The sequence below is a fragment of the Cricetulus griseus genome, chromosome 7 (genome assembly GCF_003668045.3).
Source record: "Cricetulus griseus strain 17A/GY chromosome 7, alternate assembly CriGri-PICRH-1.0, whole genome shotgun sequence".
Lineage (NCBI taxonomy): Eukaryota > Metazoa > Chordata > Mammalia > Rodentia > Cricetidae > Cricetulus > Cricetulus griseus.
The window spans coordinates 85,613,787-85,630,910 of NC_048600.1; the positions used below are offsets into that span (position 1 = coordinate 85,613,787).

The window sequence follows — 17,124 nt, forward strand, 5'->3', positions numbered from 1 at the left end:
ACACATTGGTATAATCGGACTCAAGGCCTCAGCTTGCAGATTCCTGGGTTTGCCTTCACCCCAGAGCAAGGTCTCACAGCCTTGGACCTCGAGGGTTGGAGAATTGATTGTTTCAGGAACTCTGCATTATAGGATATTTAGCAAGGACCCCAGCTTCTACCCATGGGATTCCAACAGCAACTTTCCCCTCAAGGGTCACAACTCAAAGTCAGACATTGGCCAAGATCTGTGGAAGTAAGACCCACAGCCCTGGAGAGCCGGTTTGAATGTGCTGCACAGCCCTGCCCTGCCCTGCCCTGCCTTTCCCATGGCACTGAGTCCCACTTTCAGCATGAAGGCCTGGGGTGGAAAATGCACTGGAAGTTGGCCTGCCCATGGCCTCTGCAGGGAGTAGTTTCCTGACTTCCTTCCTGCACAAAATGAGTGGGTGGTGGGACAACAACGATGGAACACTTGGCTGTACTTTCTTGTCCCCAATCCAAGTACTTCCTCCCCTAGAAAGGCCAGAGGCAGTGTCACGGCAGGACTGACCAGCACCAGCCTCATCACGTCTTCACTGGGCCATAAAATAAGCTCAGATGCCACACGCAGTGGGAATGGCCAGAACCATGCAATACACTGTAATACAGACATTGAGAACTTGTCCAGACGTTGGAGGGAGGGTGTGTGCTTGCAGCAGGGTGTTCAGTGGGGCAGAGCTAAGCCTGAGGGTGTGAGCCCGTAGCAGCAGATGTGAGAGGTGGTGCTTGGAAGCAGGAGGGGGGGTAGTGGAAGGAGAGAGAGAGGGAGAGAGAAAAGGAGGGAGGGAGAGAAGGAGGGAAGGAGGGAGAGAGGAAGGGAGGGAGGGAGGGAGGGAGGGACCCTCCCTCAGAACCACCACTTCTCAGCTTTCAGCTAAAGATTCTTTATGTGATCATAGAGAAAGATGCTTAGTTTCAGACTAGTTAGCTAGCACAGATTTAAGAAACTCCAGGAAGGTAACTGAACAACAAAGAACATTTAGGAGCCAAACTCAGCTGTAATGACCCGTTTTTACTAGCATATGTTAATTATATATAATAATGGGTTTCATTCTGGCATTTTCTCAGGACACATAGTATATTTTTGGCATAGGCACCCCATCACCTTCTCCTGTTTCCCCTCTTTTTTGCTGCTCCCCTTTCTCTTCCCACCTAGTGTCTCTTGCACTTTCACATCTTCGTTTATGTTGATGTGAATTTCATTAGGGTTGTTTACAGGATCCTGGTGAAGGATTGTTTACAGGAGCATAGGCTCCTTTCCAGTGGGTACACCCCAGAAGAAACAAAAAAATGTATTTTTAAAGTTATGGGTGAGTCCAATATGTGCAGTGAGTGCAGTACCTGCAGCGGCCAGAAGAGGGCATTCAGCTCTTCTGCTGGGCAGTTGTGAGCCACCCAACATGGAAGCTGGGAACTGAACTTGGGACCTCAGGAACAGCCTCAAGGGCTCTAAACTACTCAACCATCTCTCCAGCTGCCCCTTCCCCTAAAGTGCATTTTCAAAGCCCTGTATAATTTCTGATATTCAACGTTGGAGATAGAAGGAAGCTTGCTCCTTTTCAGTCACCTTCAAGATCCTGCTGCCTCCTTCATTCCGTGCAAGGTGGGAAGCAGCCGGGTGGGGGGTTAGCTACTTTCATCACTCTGGTTCCATCTAGGGTAATTAATTTGAAGACTGATATTTGTGTGCAAGAGCAGAGACTGTGGGAGTGAGGATTCTAAAATGGGGAACAGTGAAGTCTGACACTGTCTGCAGGCAGGTTAATAAGGTATGGCTGTCCTGTCACAATGCCTGGGGAACTGGGAAGGAAAGCATGACCCTGAGCCTATGTTTCCCCTCCCAGTTTGCTTGCTCTAACTAAATCCCCCCGAGTCCCAGTAGATGGGCGAGTTCTACCCCAGGGAGACCCCCAGCAACCTTGCAGCACCCACGTCTTTGCCAATGGTGGACTCTGTGGGAGTCTGGGACCTGTGATCCTTGACATATAGAATTTTCTTTTGTTAGGCTGTATGTGTGCTTTCCAGGAGCAGCTCAAGACTGGTGCTGTAGGCCAGACACGGTGGCAGACGCCTGCAATCCTAGCACTCGGGAAGCATAGAGACTGGATGATTATGAATTTGAGACTAGCCTGTACTACACAATAGACTTGATATCAAAAAAGCAAGGGCCATGGATGTGGCTCACTTAGATCTTGCTTGGCGTGCACGAGACCCTGGCTCCATCCCTAGTATGGCACACAGCAGAGTCATTCAAAAGCCCATACAGAACCTGTGATATTGAACTCTGCATGTGCTTATAAAGCATTCATTGTTTTAGAGGGTTGCAAAGGTAAAAAAAAAAAAAAAACATAGCTGTTACAGAAAATTTGAAGGTACAAAAATAGAAATAAAACTTACCTATAACTTTACTCCATCAGAAAAGAAAACAGCTAAAAAACATAGCAGCCTTTTGACCTTATTCTAGGTATGTGTGCAAGGGCTTTGTTTTCTAATATGAACACTGGACTATGGTATCTTTCATCGATCCTCTTCTTTAATATGACCTGTACATTTTTGTTGCTATGCTGTGATTTTGTGGCTCTGTGGCTTTCCATCCTCCCCTCCCCTCTGCTCTCCTCACCTCCCTTTCTCTCCCTTCCCCTCCCTTTTCTCTGCCTCCCTTCTTTCTTTCCCTTATGTCCCCCCATCTCCCCCTCCATTCTCTCTTTCTTGTGTCTTCTATGTGTGTGTATGCATGTGCACATGTGTGCACAAATGTTCATACTCACATAGCAAGTACACATGTGTAAGAGTTCACACATGCACATGCATGTGGTAGCTAGAGGACAATCTTGAGTATCGTCCCTCAGAAGCCATCCATCATTAGCCTGGAACTCTCTAAGTAGGCTAGGCTTGCTAGCCTGTAAGCCTCGGGGATCTGCCAGACTTTACCTCCCCTGTTCCGAAACTATAAGTGTGCACCACCACATCCGCCCTTTTTAAATGTGGGTTCTGGAACTCAGGTCCTCGTGCTTACAAGGCAAGCACTTTACTAATGGAGCTACCTCTGACCTACTTCGTTATTTCCGTTGTACTCTGATTTCCTTTCTTACCTGTGAGCACACTCATAATTGTTTCCTTGAGCTGCATTATTGAGGGAGCTAAGGGTCTGTGGTTTCATATGTAGGCTTGGAAAGTACATAATGAACTTTTGATATGGTTTCTGACTGCATCTTGTCCTTCTCAAGTTAGTCCAAAGAAGGATTTGAACTTGTGATCATTTGAGTCCTAGTCCCTGCCTAGTATGTTCTTTTCTTTTTTTCATTTGTGATGCTAGCTAGTCCTGTCACCCCCATCCTCCACCTTTTGTGATGAATGTGGCAAGAATGCCTACAAGAGTGTGGCACAGAGCCAATGATGTCACGATTTACATTTTGTGGTGCCTCTTGAGTAGCTCATTGTCCAGACGGTGATTATGACAATGGTTATTTCTGTGTATCCTGGCTCCTTTGCTGGTGGGACATATTTGAGAAGCTGACCCAGGAGGAGCTGGTTCTTTCTCTGATGGGTGGATGCCAAGCCCCTGGGTTCCTGCTGGTTGGGTGGGTCTTCACCAGTTCTTCTGTCTAATGGTATTTGGCTTTAATGGAAGGTATTCTCTGGGAAGTTGGTCTAGTTTGTCTATTGCCCCTGAACTCAAGTCTTCCCAAAGCCATGCCACTGCTACTGATACCCACAGATCTCCTGGAGACACTCTGACTTTCCCCCCAAGCCATCATGTTTGGACTTTTCTTGTGACCACAAGATAGATGTTTGGTGTGAACTGTTGGCATCTTGAGGCTGGATGTGTGAAGAGGGCTTGCTAAGTGAGAGGTGTTGCAAATGAAGGCTCTAGCCGGTTCTTTGAGCCTTACCCACATCTCCACGGTCATAGCTGTTGAGTACTCGTTATCAAAGAGAGTAGGTCCCTAGATCCCACTCCCGTGAATAGAGATATCCACAACCCCAGGCCAGGCCTTTGCTTGTGGCTCCCTGTAAGCCACAGAGCCATAGTCTCTGTATCAAAACTTGGTCTTTGCCTGATGCCCACTCCTAGGTCAGGCTCAGCCCCAACCTCTCAAGTCTGCATCTAAGGCAGGTGTCTGCATCCCAGGCAGGCCCAGGATCAAGACCAGGATATGCATCCATCCTGTCCTAGGATGCAGGCCTAAGCAGCTCACCTCACTCTCTGCTTGATTCCCACCACCCCACACCATGCTCAGGCTTTCTGCTTGCTTTTTCTGCCTGACTTTTTTCAACTTGTTCCCCACCCCCCACCTCCACCCCTTTCCCTCTGTCTTTTTCTCTCATTGAAGGTTGGAGTGGGGGCAGGGGCATGGGAGAGCTGAAAGTTGGAAGAGAGATAAGATTCATCAATATTTAATTTTTATGGAAATCCTGTCCTCGAAATCCCATGGGGCTGAAAATTGTTCTGTGTTTCAGGATCCAGTGATGTCGCCGAGGCGGTTTTGTTGTAAATAAAACTGCATTACTGTGTGCAGCTCTCCCGTTGCTCTGCAAACACCCGGAAACTTGACAGTTTAATCCACTCAGGGAAGCAAAAAGGTTTGGGTCACTGGTGGGAGCAAGGACAGGCATATGAGACGGGCAGCCCTGGGATATGAGAATGAGAGGTTCAACCTCAGTAGCACCAGTGCCACTTGGGAGAGCCCAGAGCCCTGCAGGGATCCCAAGATAGCAGAGCCCTGGGCTTGGGAGGGCTGGCTCAGATGTAGCCACTTTCTCCTCCCTCATCGTTCTTGATGCTCTTGACCTTAGCTATCACGAATATGGCATGGTTTGTTGCCAACAGCTTTTGATGGTGGTGGAATCTAGAAAGGATGTTCATTCATTCATTCATCCATCCATCCATCCATCCATTCCTTCATTCGTTTGTTTGTTCAACAATCAAATACTTACTAAAAGTCTGCCTCACACTAGACACTGTTTTAGACCCCGAGGATGCGGCAAAACACAGGACACAGAAATCCCTTCCCTGTATGCATTCTCGTGAACAGGGCAGACAAGAAACCAGGAAAAGAAATAAAATATACAGTATGCCCTGCGGTGGTGAGTACAGCCGTGAAGAAAAAGGCAGGAAAGGCAGTAGGTGCTCACACACGAGACATTCATCCTTAGATGTTTCAAAGCAGCTTTCCTCACAGTGGCTACACCCCGGAAACAGCTCAGATGGCTGTCAAACAGTGGATTGGTCAATGCACACACAATCCATCCACACGTGGAATTCTATGTGACAGTGAGAAGGAACAAGCTGCGGACATGTAAAGCGATGGGGACAGATTAAACCAATGGTTTTCTGAATGAAAGAAGCCAGGCTCACAAAAATACACACCCTGCGATTCTATTTATATGACACTCTAGAATGGATACCGCTGATCTGCGGCGGTCAGAAAGAAGCAGGAGGCTTAGGTTGAAGGGAAGGAGAGATGTTGGAGGAAAGGCAGTAGACCGTCTAAGTGGATGGACTGCCCCCTGCCTCCGTGTGTGTTCCTCGTGGCTGACCGACCATAGATTTGCAATCAGAGTATCTCATCAGGAACTTAGTAAGTCATATTCACACACAGCCAGGGAGTAGGTGGGAGGGCACTGCGGTTTGGAAAGGGACAGGCAGAGGAGACCTCCCTGAGATGGTGGCTAGAAGAAAGTGAGAGAGGGTGTGTGGGGAAGAACAGTCCAGGCAGTTGAAATAGCAGTGCAAAAGTCCTGGGGTGGGAGCCTGACTCCGTAGCCAAGGAAGAAAGAGAGCCATTGTCTTAGCTGACTCAGGCTGCTGTATCAGCACCATGGGCTGGGCAGATTAAGCAACAGGTATTAACCTTCACACAGCTCTGGAGGCTAAAGCTGGAATCAGAACTTGGAGGAACCAGCAGCCTTGGTTTGTTCCAAAGCCTCTTTCCTTTACCTGTGTCTCCCAGGGTTGTTAGATGCTTACATTGGCCTGCACCCGTCACACGCAAAGGCCATCCCAACCTAATGGCTTTGTTTTAATTAACTCTATAAATACCCATTTCTAAATAAGGTCCACTCTGAGTCTCCACCGTCACAGGCTGTGTGTGCTGGAATGAGCAAGACACTACCAAGTCACTGTGGGCTCCCAAAGGGCAACATGGGGGCCTGGGAGCCCCTGCTTAGATAAAGGTTCCACTGAGGGACAAGGCAGGTCACTGGTAAAAAGAGGGGGTAAAATTGCAGGGGCCATACCACTTTTCACCAGTTCACAGCCACAGGGACTCTTACTGCCAGAAAAGCTGGCTAGTCTGGCCACCAAAGTAAAGTTGTGTGGGGCCTCTGTGTGGAATCTACTTAAAGACACAGCGGGGCCTGTCAGTCCCTTGTGTCAGTGAGCACAGTGCCATCCTAGTATGAAGAAAAATGGGGGTGGTGTGGACAGGGATTTCTGGACTCACAGGAGAGGGTCTACAGTGCCCTAGGAGTCAGCAATTAGCATTTCTCCCTGGCTGAGTCCCCCAGGCTCCGCTTCACATCCCCTGGCTGCGACACTATCTCTTGTCTAACACGAGTGCATAGCTCCTCAGCTTTACCAAGCCACGCACAGAAAACGCTATTGATTTTCCTTATTTATTTATGAGATTTCTTGCTGTGGGCAAAAAATAAAAAGGTTTGTGCAGCAGCTCTCTTCACAGCAAACACCATCCTCCACCAGCTGCCTCCCTCTGTCACATAGGCTCTGTACCTGAGAAACCTGCTGTTCCCCTTAGGAGAAATGGGGGTGGGGCTGAATTAGGTCCAACCTAATGACTGGCACATAGTGGGTGTTCACAGACATGTGTTAGGGGAAGTGACTGGATGCACTTTTTGAATGAGCTGTGATAAACACTCAAAAGGGTAAGGAAGCCAAATATGTCCCATTCCTATATGAAATGCCTGCTGGATTCCAGGCACCATGCTGACCCACTGGGGCCCAACTTTTCTAGCCATCAACCTACGTGGTATATTTTATTACCTTTTACCAATAGTGAGATTCTGAGTGGTCAAGCATCTCACATTGTTGCACAAGTGAGCCAGAATTCACATCCAGGGTTCGGGGTTCTCATTCTGCTGTAGGATGTGGACACTCCAAATAGGAACAAAAGCCTCTTGAGAGCTGGCTGTGCCCTCAAAAAGAGGTATGTCCAGTCTCTGTCTGATGGAGTCATTCCACTTTCAGAAAGGCCCCCATCCTCTGAGCATGTCAGGAACGAACAAGGTTTGTGTTTCTCTACTCTACTCTTCAATCTCTGCAAAACAAATATAGGGTCTGTCCCCAATCTGTTGTGGGATCACTAGCCCAAGGGTTGCCTTTTGTCCCTTTCCAGTGGGGCACAGGTAGCCAAGGGAATTGGGCTCCCCTCTCTGGGCTCAAGGTCTGTTGTCTAATGATATGGCACACCACGCCCTGAGCTGCTCTGTGGCAGCATAGCTAGCTGGCTTCCTGACCTCACAAGTTCACTTATGTGAGTCTCTTCTGTGATGTCCTCACCCGCCCTACCACTCCAGCCATATCCAGGGCCCTGTTCCAGGATCTGCCCAAGGATCTGCCCAGCATCCTGGGCTTTGTTCACCTTCTCCCACAGTGACGCTTTTGCAGTGTGGTGGCAGTTGCTTTGTCACCCGTCCACCCTGAGCAGGGCAGAAGTCACATCTCACTTCTGTGACTACCTCAGGTTTAGACACAGTGACTGGTGGTCATCCCTGCTGACCCTATATGAGTGGCAGCACCCCCACAGAGTACAGCTGACACCTGAACTACAGGGACAAGGCACTCACTTCTTCACCTCACACTCCTCCTCTCCTTCCCCACAGGAGTTTCCTCTGGCCATCCTCCGGGGCTGGGATTGCTACTGTGCCTACCCTACCCCCCAGTTCAGCCTGCGGGATGCTGTGGATGGAGCATTATGCAACCAGGCCCCTGAGGCTCAAGATCTACCTGGCTACTGTGAGGTCTACCAGACACCTGTACAAGGTGAGCTCTGCATACCTCCTGGACTGTGGCATTGGTCTAGAGCAGTGGTTCTCAACCTTCCAAATGCTATGACACTTTAATACAATTCCTCATGTTATGGGTGGTTCCCAACCAGAAAATTATTTTCATTGCTACTTTGTAACTGTAATTTTTCTACTGTTATGAATTTTAATGTGAACATCTGATTATTCCCAATGGTCTTAAGTCACACCTATAAAAGGGTCATTCAAACCTTAAAGGGGTCACAACCCACAGGTTGAGAACTTCTGGTCTGGGCCCAAAGAGCTCCCCAGGCTAGAAAGACTAGGAATGCCTGACTGTGAACCCTCGGGGTGAAGGGTGTGTAGAGTTCCATGTGTCTCTTCTTAGTTGGTAGGGGAGAGGAAAGGTAGGGTGAGGCCAGGCTCCTTTTGAAAATATGAGCCAATGGGGATGATAGAGTAAGAGGCAGAGAGGAAGGGGGTGGGGTGGCTCAGGGGATAACACAAGACTCAGGCACAGGAAAGGCACTTAGGTCTCAGAAGCCTCGTGTGCTAGCAGCCTTCCTGGAGTGAGCGTCACCACACTGGCCTCTGCTGGTCCTAGGGACTGATGGGGGAGACTAGCTCATAGGGAGAAGCATCCCCACCGTTGCCAGTGTCTCCAGGGATTGTCCCCTAGTGACTTGTAATTCTTCCAGCAGCCCTGGGGAGGGAACATGAGAAGCCTTAAATCAGCCCAGCTTCAGTTCATTGCGCTGCAGTAGCATGGCTGGGTTCAGACAAAGCCCTGCCTGCCTCCTCTAGCAGAATCTGGAGTTCTCTGTTTTATGCCAAGAGGCTTTGGCTGTCCCATAAAAACAGAGTGGGGTGAGAGTCCTCAGAACACCCAATTCCCAGCCACCAGAGATGGGTGGCTTTATCACATCACTAGTCACTCACCGCATAACAAGGTGCAGGTGACAAATCCCTTAGTCACCAGTCCCTGTCCAGAGGACTTCAGTGGCGAATCTGAGATCACAGTGCGGGTGAGTGACTCCCTGGTGACTTATGGACTTTCAGACACCCGGTGCACAGACAGGAGGTTCCTGCCCGACAAGTCTAAGGTGTTTGTGGCTCTGTCGAGCTTCCCAGGAGCTGGGAACACATGGGCAAGGCACCTGATCGAACACGCCACTGGCTTCTACACAGGAAGCTACTACTTCGATGGAACCCTGTACAACAAGGGTAAGCCAGGGTTGCTGGGGGAGAAGACGCAACCCCATACGGTCCCCTCACGAACCAGCCCTCCTCAAAGCTCTAGAATTTTCCCATAGCTCCCCAGTCATTAAGGGTGAAAGTTAATCTGTTCATCCCTCTTTTTTTTTTTCCAGGCAAAGGGGTAGTTCATCGAAATGCAGCGTTTTGTTTTGTTTTTTAATTGATCCAGAAATGCTCAAGAACTTTATGATTTCTAATCTTTCCCTTGTAAAAATAAGAGGTCTCGTTATGCTGAGTAAATTAACTTAAACAGCTCAAGGTTGCATGCTGCTCAAGAACGAAGACCCTCAGACAAGTCAAGTGGCATCTAAATTTGGCAAAATGTGTTTCTCAGTTGTCAAGTGGAACAGCATTTGCTCTGAGTTTCTGAACCAGAGTTTGGTTTGGGGGGGCGAAGCCCATACTGTCAGAAACAAAACAACCTAGTGTCTTTGGCAGCAAGTTCTTAAACTGGGTACGTGCATATGTAGCCCAGCCCATCTTCCTTGAAATGCTAAGGGCACCTGCAGATGTAGGGGACAGTTGACGTATAAGCATATGGACCTGCTTTCTCTGGCTGGCCCCTCTCTCCAGGCTGCAATGACCTACCATGTTTGCCTAGAAGGCCTGTGCCAGCTGCCTGGATATACATGTAGATAAGTGGCCAAAGAGTATAACAACCAGCTTCAGGGCTGCCAAGAGGCACCTGGGCTTTGGGCCCTCGGACGTTGCCTGGCATTTATTTAGCTATAGTTTGAATCTTCCTCTGATGGCATCCTACCTGTTTGGTAAGATCAATCAAGGCAAACACTTCTGGTGATTGACCCATAGCAGTGGCAAGCTTTGGTGGGCAACCACCAATTCTGGGTCTGAGAGTTGCATTTTCCAGTCACCAGGGAAACACTGATGCCACTGTTGATCTGGATGCTTTGCAACCACTACCAAAGCGGGGCAGTGGGACTTTGTTTCCCAAATCCCATGACAAGACTGTGGAGATTTAAGGAGCCTTTTTTTCTGAGCTGGGGATCCTGGGTGAGGCTGACTGATGGGCTAGGGACTCCGGGCAACGTCTTTCCGGAAAGCCTCCAGAACATCCCACTTTGTGGGCTCTCCTGCTCTGTTCCCTGAAGCCCTGGTGATCTGCACTTGGGCCACACCACCTTCTCGTCCACAACCTTAAAGTCAGGATCTGTTCTTGTTTCTTTATTGCTGTTGTATTTATTCTTCGTTTTGCTGTGACAAATAACACTTGTTGCAAAAGCAACTCAAGGAAGGAAGGGTTTGAGATGGAATCCACCAGGTAAATCAGAAAGCAAGAGATTGAGGTGGCTGGTCACACTAGTTCCCTCTGTGTTCATCAAGGAAAAAAAATCAATGAATTCAGACAGCTTCCTCCTCTTATGTGGTCCAGGACCCCAGTTCAGGGAATGGTGTCGTCTTCCTTTAGGGTGGGTCTGCCTGCATCAATTAACCCAATCAAGATAGTCCCCAATGCCACATCCTTCATGAATGTGCCCAGAGGCCAGTGCAACATCCCTCACAGTGTGCCCAGAGGCATGTCTCCTAGCTGAGTTCAACCTTATCAAGTTGACAGCATCAGCCACCAACTAATTCTAAGTTCAACACAAGGAGCCCCGAGGTCCTTATGGAATCCTGGGACTCTGGGGACCAATTAGTCCAGTCTGATTTTTCTTTTTAATCAGTTTTCACTCAAATTCTGAGTCCACCGTGCTTTTAGCAAGGAGCCACAGAACAATGTGGGTAGCAGAGATACTGGCTTTGGGGACAACTCTCTATTCATGGAAGCAGGGTCGTGGGTCCTGAAATACTTCGAGTGTGGCCATCGCCAGACCTGCCCTGGTTCCCACAGTAGAAAATCTCTACTCATGTGATAGTCCAGGGATCTGTGATGAGATATATAAGGTCATAGGGAGGCTACTATTGTTTACAGCCACTGACCAATGATGGCTGTCTTGTCTCTACTGGAGTGGTGGCTAGAAGATGGGGCCTTCACACAAACACTCAAGGGCATATGGCAGAGCTCTAGTACAGGTGTCAGGATGCAGTGTAATACTGTGTAAGTCACATACCCACTCTGAGCCTCAGTCTTCATGTGGGCCAAAATTCCTTTTTTATTATTTTATTTTGGGGGGGAGGCAAAATTCTTTAAAATGCTCCTCTGAAACTATCTCCCTGGAAAGTCCAACATGTGTGTCACCTTCTGTATCTATAGTCAGGACCCTGTCTCTTTCACTGCCAGGGACTGCAGGAGGTAATTTGCTTCATGCTTCATCTTCCCTGCCAGGAGACACCTCCTGATCACACTTTCCCTGCGACAAGAGCCACTCCTATGAAGGCCTCTCCTGTCCCCATCCATAGATTCCCCAATATTCCCTCAGATGCCATCAGTCCTTGTGCTATTGTGGAAATGGGATCACCCCATGTGGTGGTGAGGGTACCTTCCTCCACAGAGGCCCTGTCATTCCTCCTGAGCAGGGTTCAAGGGTGAGAAGGACCATTGGCGGAGCCGGCGCACCATCTGTGTGAAGACACATGAGAGTGGCCGGAGGGAGATTGAGATGTTCGACTCCGCCATCCTGCTGATCCGGAACCCATACAGATCTCTAGTTGCCGAATTCAATAGGAAATGTGCTGGACACCTGGGCTATGCCCCTGACCACAACTGGAAGAGCAAAGGTGAGGGACGGATCGCCTGGGCTGGGGACTGAGAAGTGTAGCAGGGTGGTGCAGGATCCGAATACACATTCCTGGCTGTGGAGAGGCCTGATTGCATTCATTTCTTCCCCATCTTCTCCAAGCTTGCTTTGTCCACACAGTGTGGCACTTTATGTGACTGCCATGCAGATGGCAAGCCAAACTTTTCCTCTTCTCTCTGCCCTCAGGTGGGTGATGAGGTCATATAGACCTGGAGCTCGCACAGAGTTCAGACAGCTCTAGATGCACATGGCTCTGTTTGCCCCTCTGCCTGAATCAACAAGATTCTCCTTTAGAAAAGGAGGCCATAGTCACACGACGTTCAGCAATGGGAAGATAGTGTGCATGCCTGGTGTGTCCCGGGTTCAGCATCATGGTCCTTCCTAAGCTGCCCCCATGGACTCTATGGAATTCTGAAGGGGAATCACTGTCCATGTAACTTTCTGGATGAGCCCAGAGGATAACTTGATTTGTCCAGGGTACCTGGGTGTTGAGAGGCAGAGCTGGGTTTTAATCCCTGCTTCCTAGTCAGCTTGGACTACCATAACAAGGCACCGGAGATGGGGGCTTAAATAACAGTTCTTTGTTCTTCATGGTTCTAGAAGCTGAATGATTCAGTGTCTGGAGGAACCCTTCTCCCAGATTTCAGACAGCACTCCATGGCTATATGGCAGAGATACTAATCCCATCTCAAGGCCCAAGCCCTCACAACGTCATCTAACCCAGATTGTCTTCCAGAAACCTCTTCTATAGACACCATCATATTGGAGTCTAGGGACTTTCATATATGTTACAAGCATTCAGTCATAGCACCCTGGCTTCCTGATTTGGACCAATCAAATAGCTCTCTTCATGGAGTCACCCTGCTGATCTCAGCTTCTAAAATTCTACCATTTGTCAGGCCCTAGCTGAAGAGCCTGCCCTTGAAGCACTACAGTCTGGCCCTAGTCCCCCTCCATTCATATATTGAACCCCTGTCCCAGTATGATGGTATTTGATAGAAATGTACATCTGGAGGTGACAATGTCAGTTAAGCCAAGAATAAAACTGCCCAGGGCAACACTGGGTAGAGATGCTGCAGGGCCAGTGCCAGCCGAACCTGTGCTTCCGGAGCTGACTGGTGACCTGATGGCTTATCAGTCATCCCCTTACCTATCACCTTCTACTTTGGCCAGACCCCAACAGCCATCCTTCTCTGCTTTTAGGTACAAAGGGGCAGTGGCAAGAGATCAGCACCCATCAGCCTACCATACTCATGCTGAGCTCATATCCCTCCGTTGGCTCTGAGGAAGCTTCAGCCTTTTCCCCAGAGATCAGGGTGTTTTTCATCTTTGAGACTGGTATTGTCCGATCTCACAGGATTATTTTGAAGATGACAGGAGGCAAGCCATAGTATGCCAATAGCTCAACAATGGAAACATTTAGACAAAAAGGAAATGTTTTAGACAAAATATTATTCCACTTAGACTGTTCTGGAATTTTCTATATAGACCAGGCTGGCTTTGAACTCATAACTCTCTATTTCAGCCTCTGAAATGCTGGGTTTATAGGTATGTAATAGCTCTGCTGCACCTAATGAGAAACTTTTAACCGGGACCATTTTTGTTTTCATACCCTGCACCCTCCAAAAATAATTTCTTTATGTTGTAAAAATGGGCATCTCCTGGTATAGATCTGCAAAAAACAAGAGGTTGCCCCCTTGTCTATGGCTTCAATCTTCATCCTGCCTCCCAGCAACGTCATGGGTTCAAATCTGCTATCATGATGACTAGGCCCCCATGTGCATATTTCACACACCACATTCTCTTAGCACAGCAGACTAAGCTGCTTGGCATCCTCAACTCACTGGGGCCCAGAAGCTGGTGGCATACATTAACCATTAGTCAGCACAGTGGTTGTCACCCTTTTAATTCTGCAACCTTTTAATACAGTTCCTCACGTTGTGGTGACCCCCAACCATAAAGCTATTTTCACTGCTACTTCATAACTGGAATTTTGTTACTGTTATGAATCATAACATAAATATCTATATCTTCTGATCATCTTAATCAATCCCTGTGAAAGGGTCATTCAATCCCCCAAAGGGATCCCAACCCACATATTCAGAACCACTACCCTAGAGGATGCAGGCAAGTTGATCCAGATGGCAAGCACTAGAACCCTGATTATTGCCCTCTCCTTAAAATTTGATGTGCCCAGTGGCTTGGGCCAAGGTCAAGGTGCTCATGGGATCATCTGCACAAAGATGGATTGCTTGGGTTTCCTTTTGATTTTGACCCTTTTATCATGCCCTGAGGCCTACAGGCCCACCCACACTCCTTGTCCAGGACAGTCCCAAAAGTCAAAGAACTCAGCACACAGGAAAGGGCCAGTTTTCACTTGGCACATAACAGGCTGTGTTTATCTTAACTTGGTACCCAAGATCGGTGTCTTCCAGGCAGACGTAGGACTCTTCCAAGTAGAACCTGACAGGAACCATTCATTCACACTGGACTCCCAAGTGGGTCAGCCCTGGGTAGTGAAAGGTCAAAAACTGGCAGCAGCCCTCTCCTAGGCAGGCCCTACAGAACCAGTAGCCCTGGGAGGCAACCCTGACTGCAGTACTTCTCCTCCTGTTCCAGAATGGCCGGACTTTGTGAACAGCTATGCCTCCTGGTGGTCCTCACACGTCCTAGACTGGCTCAAGTATGGGAAGCGGCTGCTGGTTGTGCACTATGAGGAGCTGCGGCACAGCCTGGTGCCCACACTGCGGGAGATGGTGGCCTTCCTCAACGTCTCTGTGAGTGAGGAACGGCTTCTCTGTGTGGAGAACAACAAAGAGGGCAGCTTCAGGCGGCGTGGCCGGCGCCCTCATGACACAGAGCCCTTCACCCCGGAGATGAAGGACTTGATCAATGGCTATATCCGGACAGTGGACCAGGCTTTGCGTGACCACAACTGGGCTGGGCTGCCCAGGGAGTATGTACCCAGATGATAGGCCCACCCTGGATACCTGCTCCTGCTGAGATGCAGTTACACTAACGGCTGAACACTGCTCTAGTGCATTGATCTGTGGACCCCTGGGATGCATGGCTGCCAGCACACAGTCAGCAAGGTGTCCTTGCCAGTACTGCTCCATGTGCAGAGGATGCTGGGCAGCACCAAGCCTACCCAGATAGATGCACATCACAGGACACTCCTTGCCAGACACTTACACATCCTCAGACACACTTAGACATCATTCAACATCCACAGTGCCCATTTTAATGTGCCTAAGCCACTTGGGTAGGGTGGGTCGGACACTTCCAGCTTTGCATACACAGCCAGATATGGACACATACACTCGGGTGCCAGGGTGTATGCTTACAGAGACTGGCTATCTGCCTCATATATTAACATGTGCACACTCAAGGCTGTGGGAGACCCTTGGCTTCCTGGGTCCAGCTGGGCACAAACTGGCCTTTTGAGGTCCTTGGCTCTCGAATATTGTACTGGGCAGGCATTATTGTGCTGAGCAGTACAGTGAGGACTTGGGGGATGGAGATGCACAGACAGACTGTCGCTGATGGGTAATGTGTGACCCTGGCTGTGTATCTGACATCCCATAAATGTGTGTGCTGTGACATCCGGGCACTGCAAACACCATGTCTCTGCCTCTCTCTTCTCCATGGATGAGGACTGCCAACATTGTGTCAGCATGGGGCCCACTGCCGCCCCCTCCCCAACTCCTGCAAGTACACTTGTTGACCTTAGGACAGCCGCTACTATTCAGCACAGCCCTCTTACCCTTTTTCAGCTAACAGCACCAAGGCATCTAAGAGTAGCCCCACTTGCTCCCCCATTCAACTGTCTTCCAAAGCATGGGCGTCCTGCCCATGAGGAGGGCCAGAGGATGGGATAGCAGCTTGGCCTCCAGAGGATCTCCAGACTCCAGCAGGAGGGGTTTGTGGTGGGTATAAGAGGCCCTAGGTGGTATGTCTCAGGGACCACTAGGACCAGTTGTCCCACACATCAGCAAGCCCATGCTCTATAGAGGTCATACAGAAAGTTCTATGCAAACCAAGTATAGAGACATCCATCTTCCTTCTCTGCACTTCAGACTGAAAACAGTAGAATCAAGCACTCAGTCTCATCTTCAGCTACCTAGTGAATTTGAAGCTAGCCTGGGCATGCACGCCCGCATGCGCATGTGTGTGTGTGTGTGTGTGTGTGTGTGTGTGTGTGTGTGTGTGCGCGCGCGCGCGCGCGCGTGCGCGCGTGCGTGTGCGCGCACACACACACACACACACACACACACACACACACACACACACACACACACACACACACCACACATAAAACACAAAGTACTATGTGTTACTTGAAGTGGCTTGGCAAAGCCTTTGCCCTCCCCCGCCCCCGAACCCATGACAGAGCCCTCTCTGATACTGCATTTGCTCTGACACTGATTGTCACTGCTGCCATGTCACTGCCTCTGCCACCTCTGGCTGTATTTCTGTAGCCAACACTGTTCCCCATCCGTGGTCCATTTCTGTCATCAAAGGGCAGTAAGATACTGATTCAGTCTTCCTCAGTCACCCCCACTCTGCCCTCTGTTCTACTCACAAGAAGATGGGTGTACAACACCCCCCCTTACCCCCTTCCTACCAAGCTCACCAGTTGTGGGATTGTCCCAGTGGGCATAGAAAACTAGTCACAGACGAATGTATCTCAAAAGGGCTAAGCTGCATCCCCAGGATCTTCTGGGAATGCTTCATGCAAGTCTCGAGGTGGCTTTGAATGAGAGTGGCCCTTGCTAAGAAAGGGAGGACAGATGGAGGGAGAGCAGTATGTGCTCATGTGCAGAGATTCAGAGGCCTAGGAACCCTGGTGGGCTTGTAAAGCGACCACGGGTTAGCCTCAAGGGCAGGTCCCTTTGCCTAAGCAGTGGGAGGACGGAGTGGGTAGGTGAGGACAGAGGAGGGACATAGAAATGGACTCCGCTCTCACAGCCTTTTAGTGGTCAGCCCAGCCTGCCAGCCTGAGACCAGAACAATTGCTTATGCTCACAACCTTCTTGGGTCACCTTTGCTGTGTCTTATGCTCAGAAATGGTTGTTGTTTGGGAGCAAGGGACAGGAGAGAGAGTGAGGGGTGGGGATTTGTGGGCCCTGGCAAGGGTGAAAAGCAGGGTGAGCCTGAACTCCAGAGAG

General features: G+C 49.4%; 1 protein-coding gene across 1 annotated transcript in view; it reads left to right on the forward strand.

Moving 5' to 3' along the window:
- Wscd1 (WSC domain containing 1) overlaps nucleotides 1-14,928 on the forward strand; it is a 31,004-nt gene extending 16,076 nt beyond the window's left edge. The window contains exons 5-8 of the mRNA XM_035447396.1: nucleotides 7,863-8,022; nucleotides 9,063-9,227; nucleotides 11,736-11,936; nucleotides 14,576-14,928. Coding sequence (XP_035303287.1) covers nucleotides 7,863-8,022; nucleotides 9,063-9,227; nucleotides 11,736-11,936; nucleotides 14,576-14,928 — 879 coding nt within the window. The remainder of the gene's footprint in view (nucleotides 1-7,862; nucleotides 8,023-9,062; nucleotides 9,228-11,735; nucleotides 11,937-14,575) is intronic.
- Nucleotides 14,929-17,124: the final 2,196 nt, after the last annotated feature.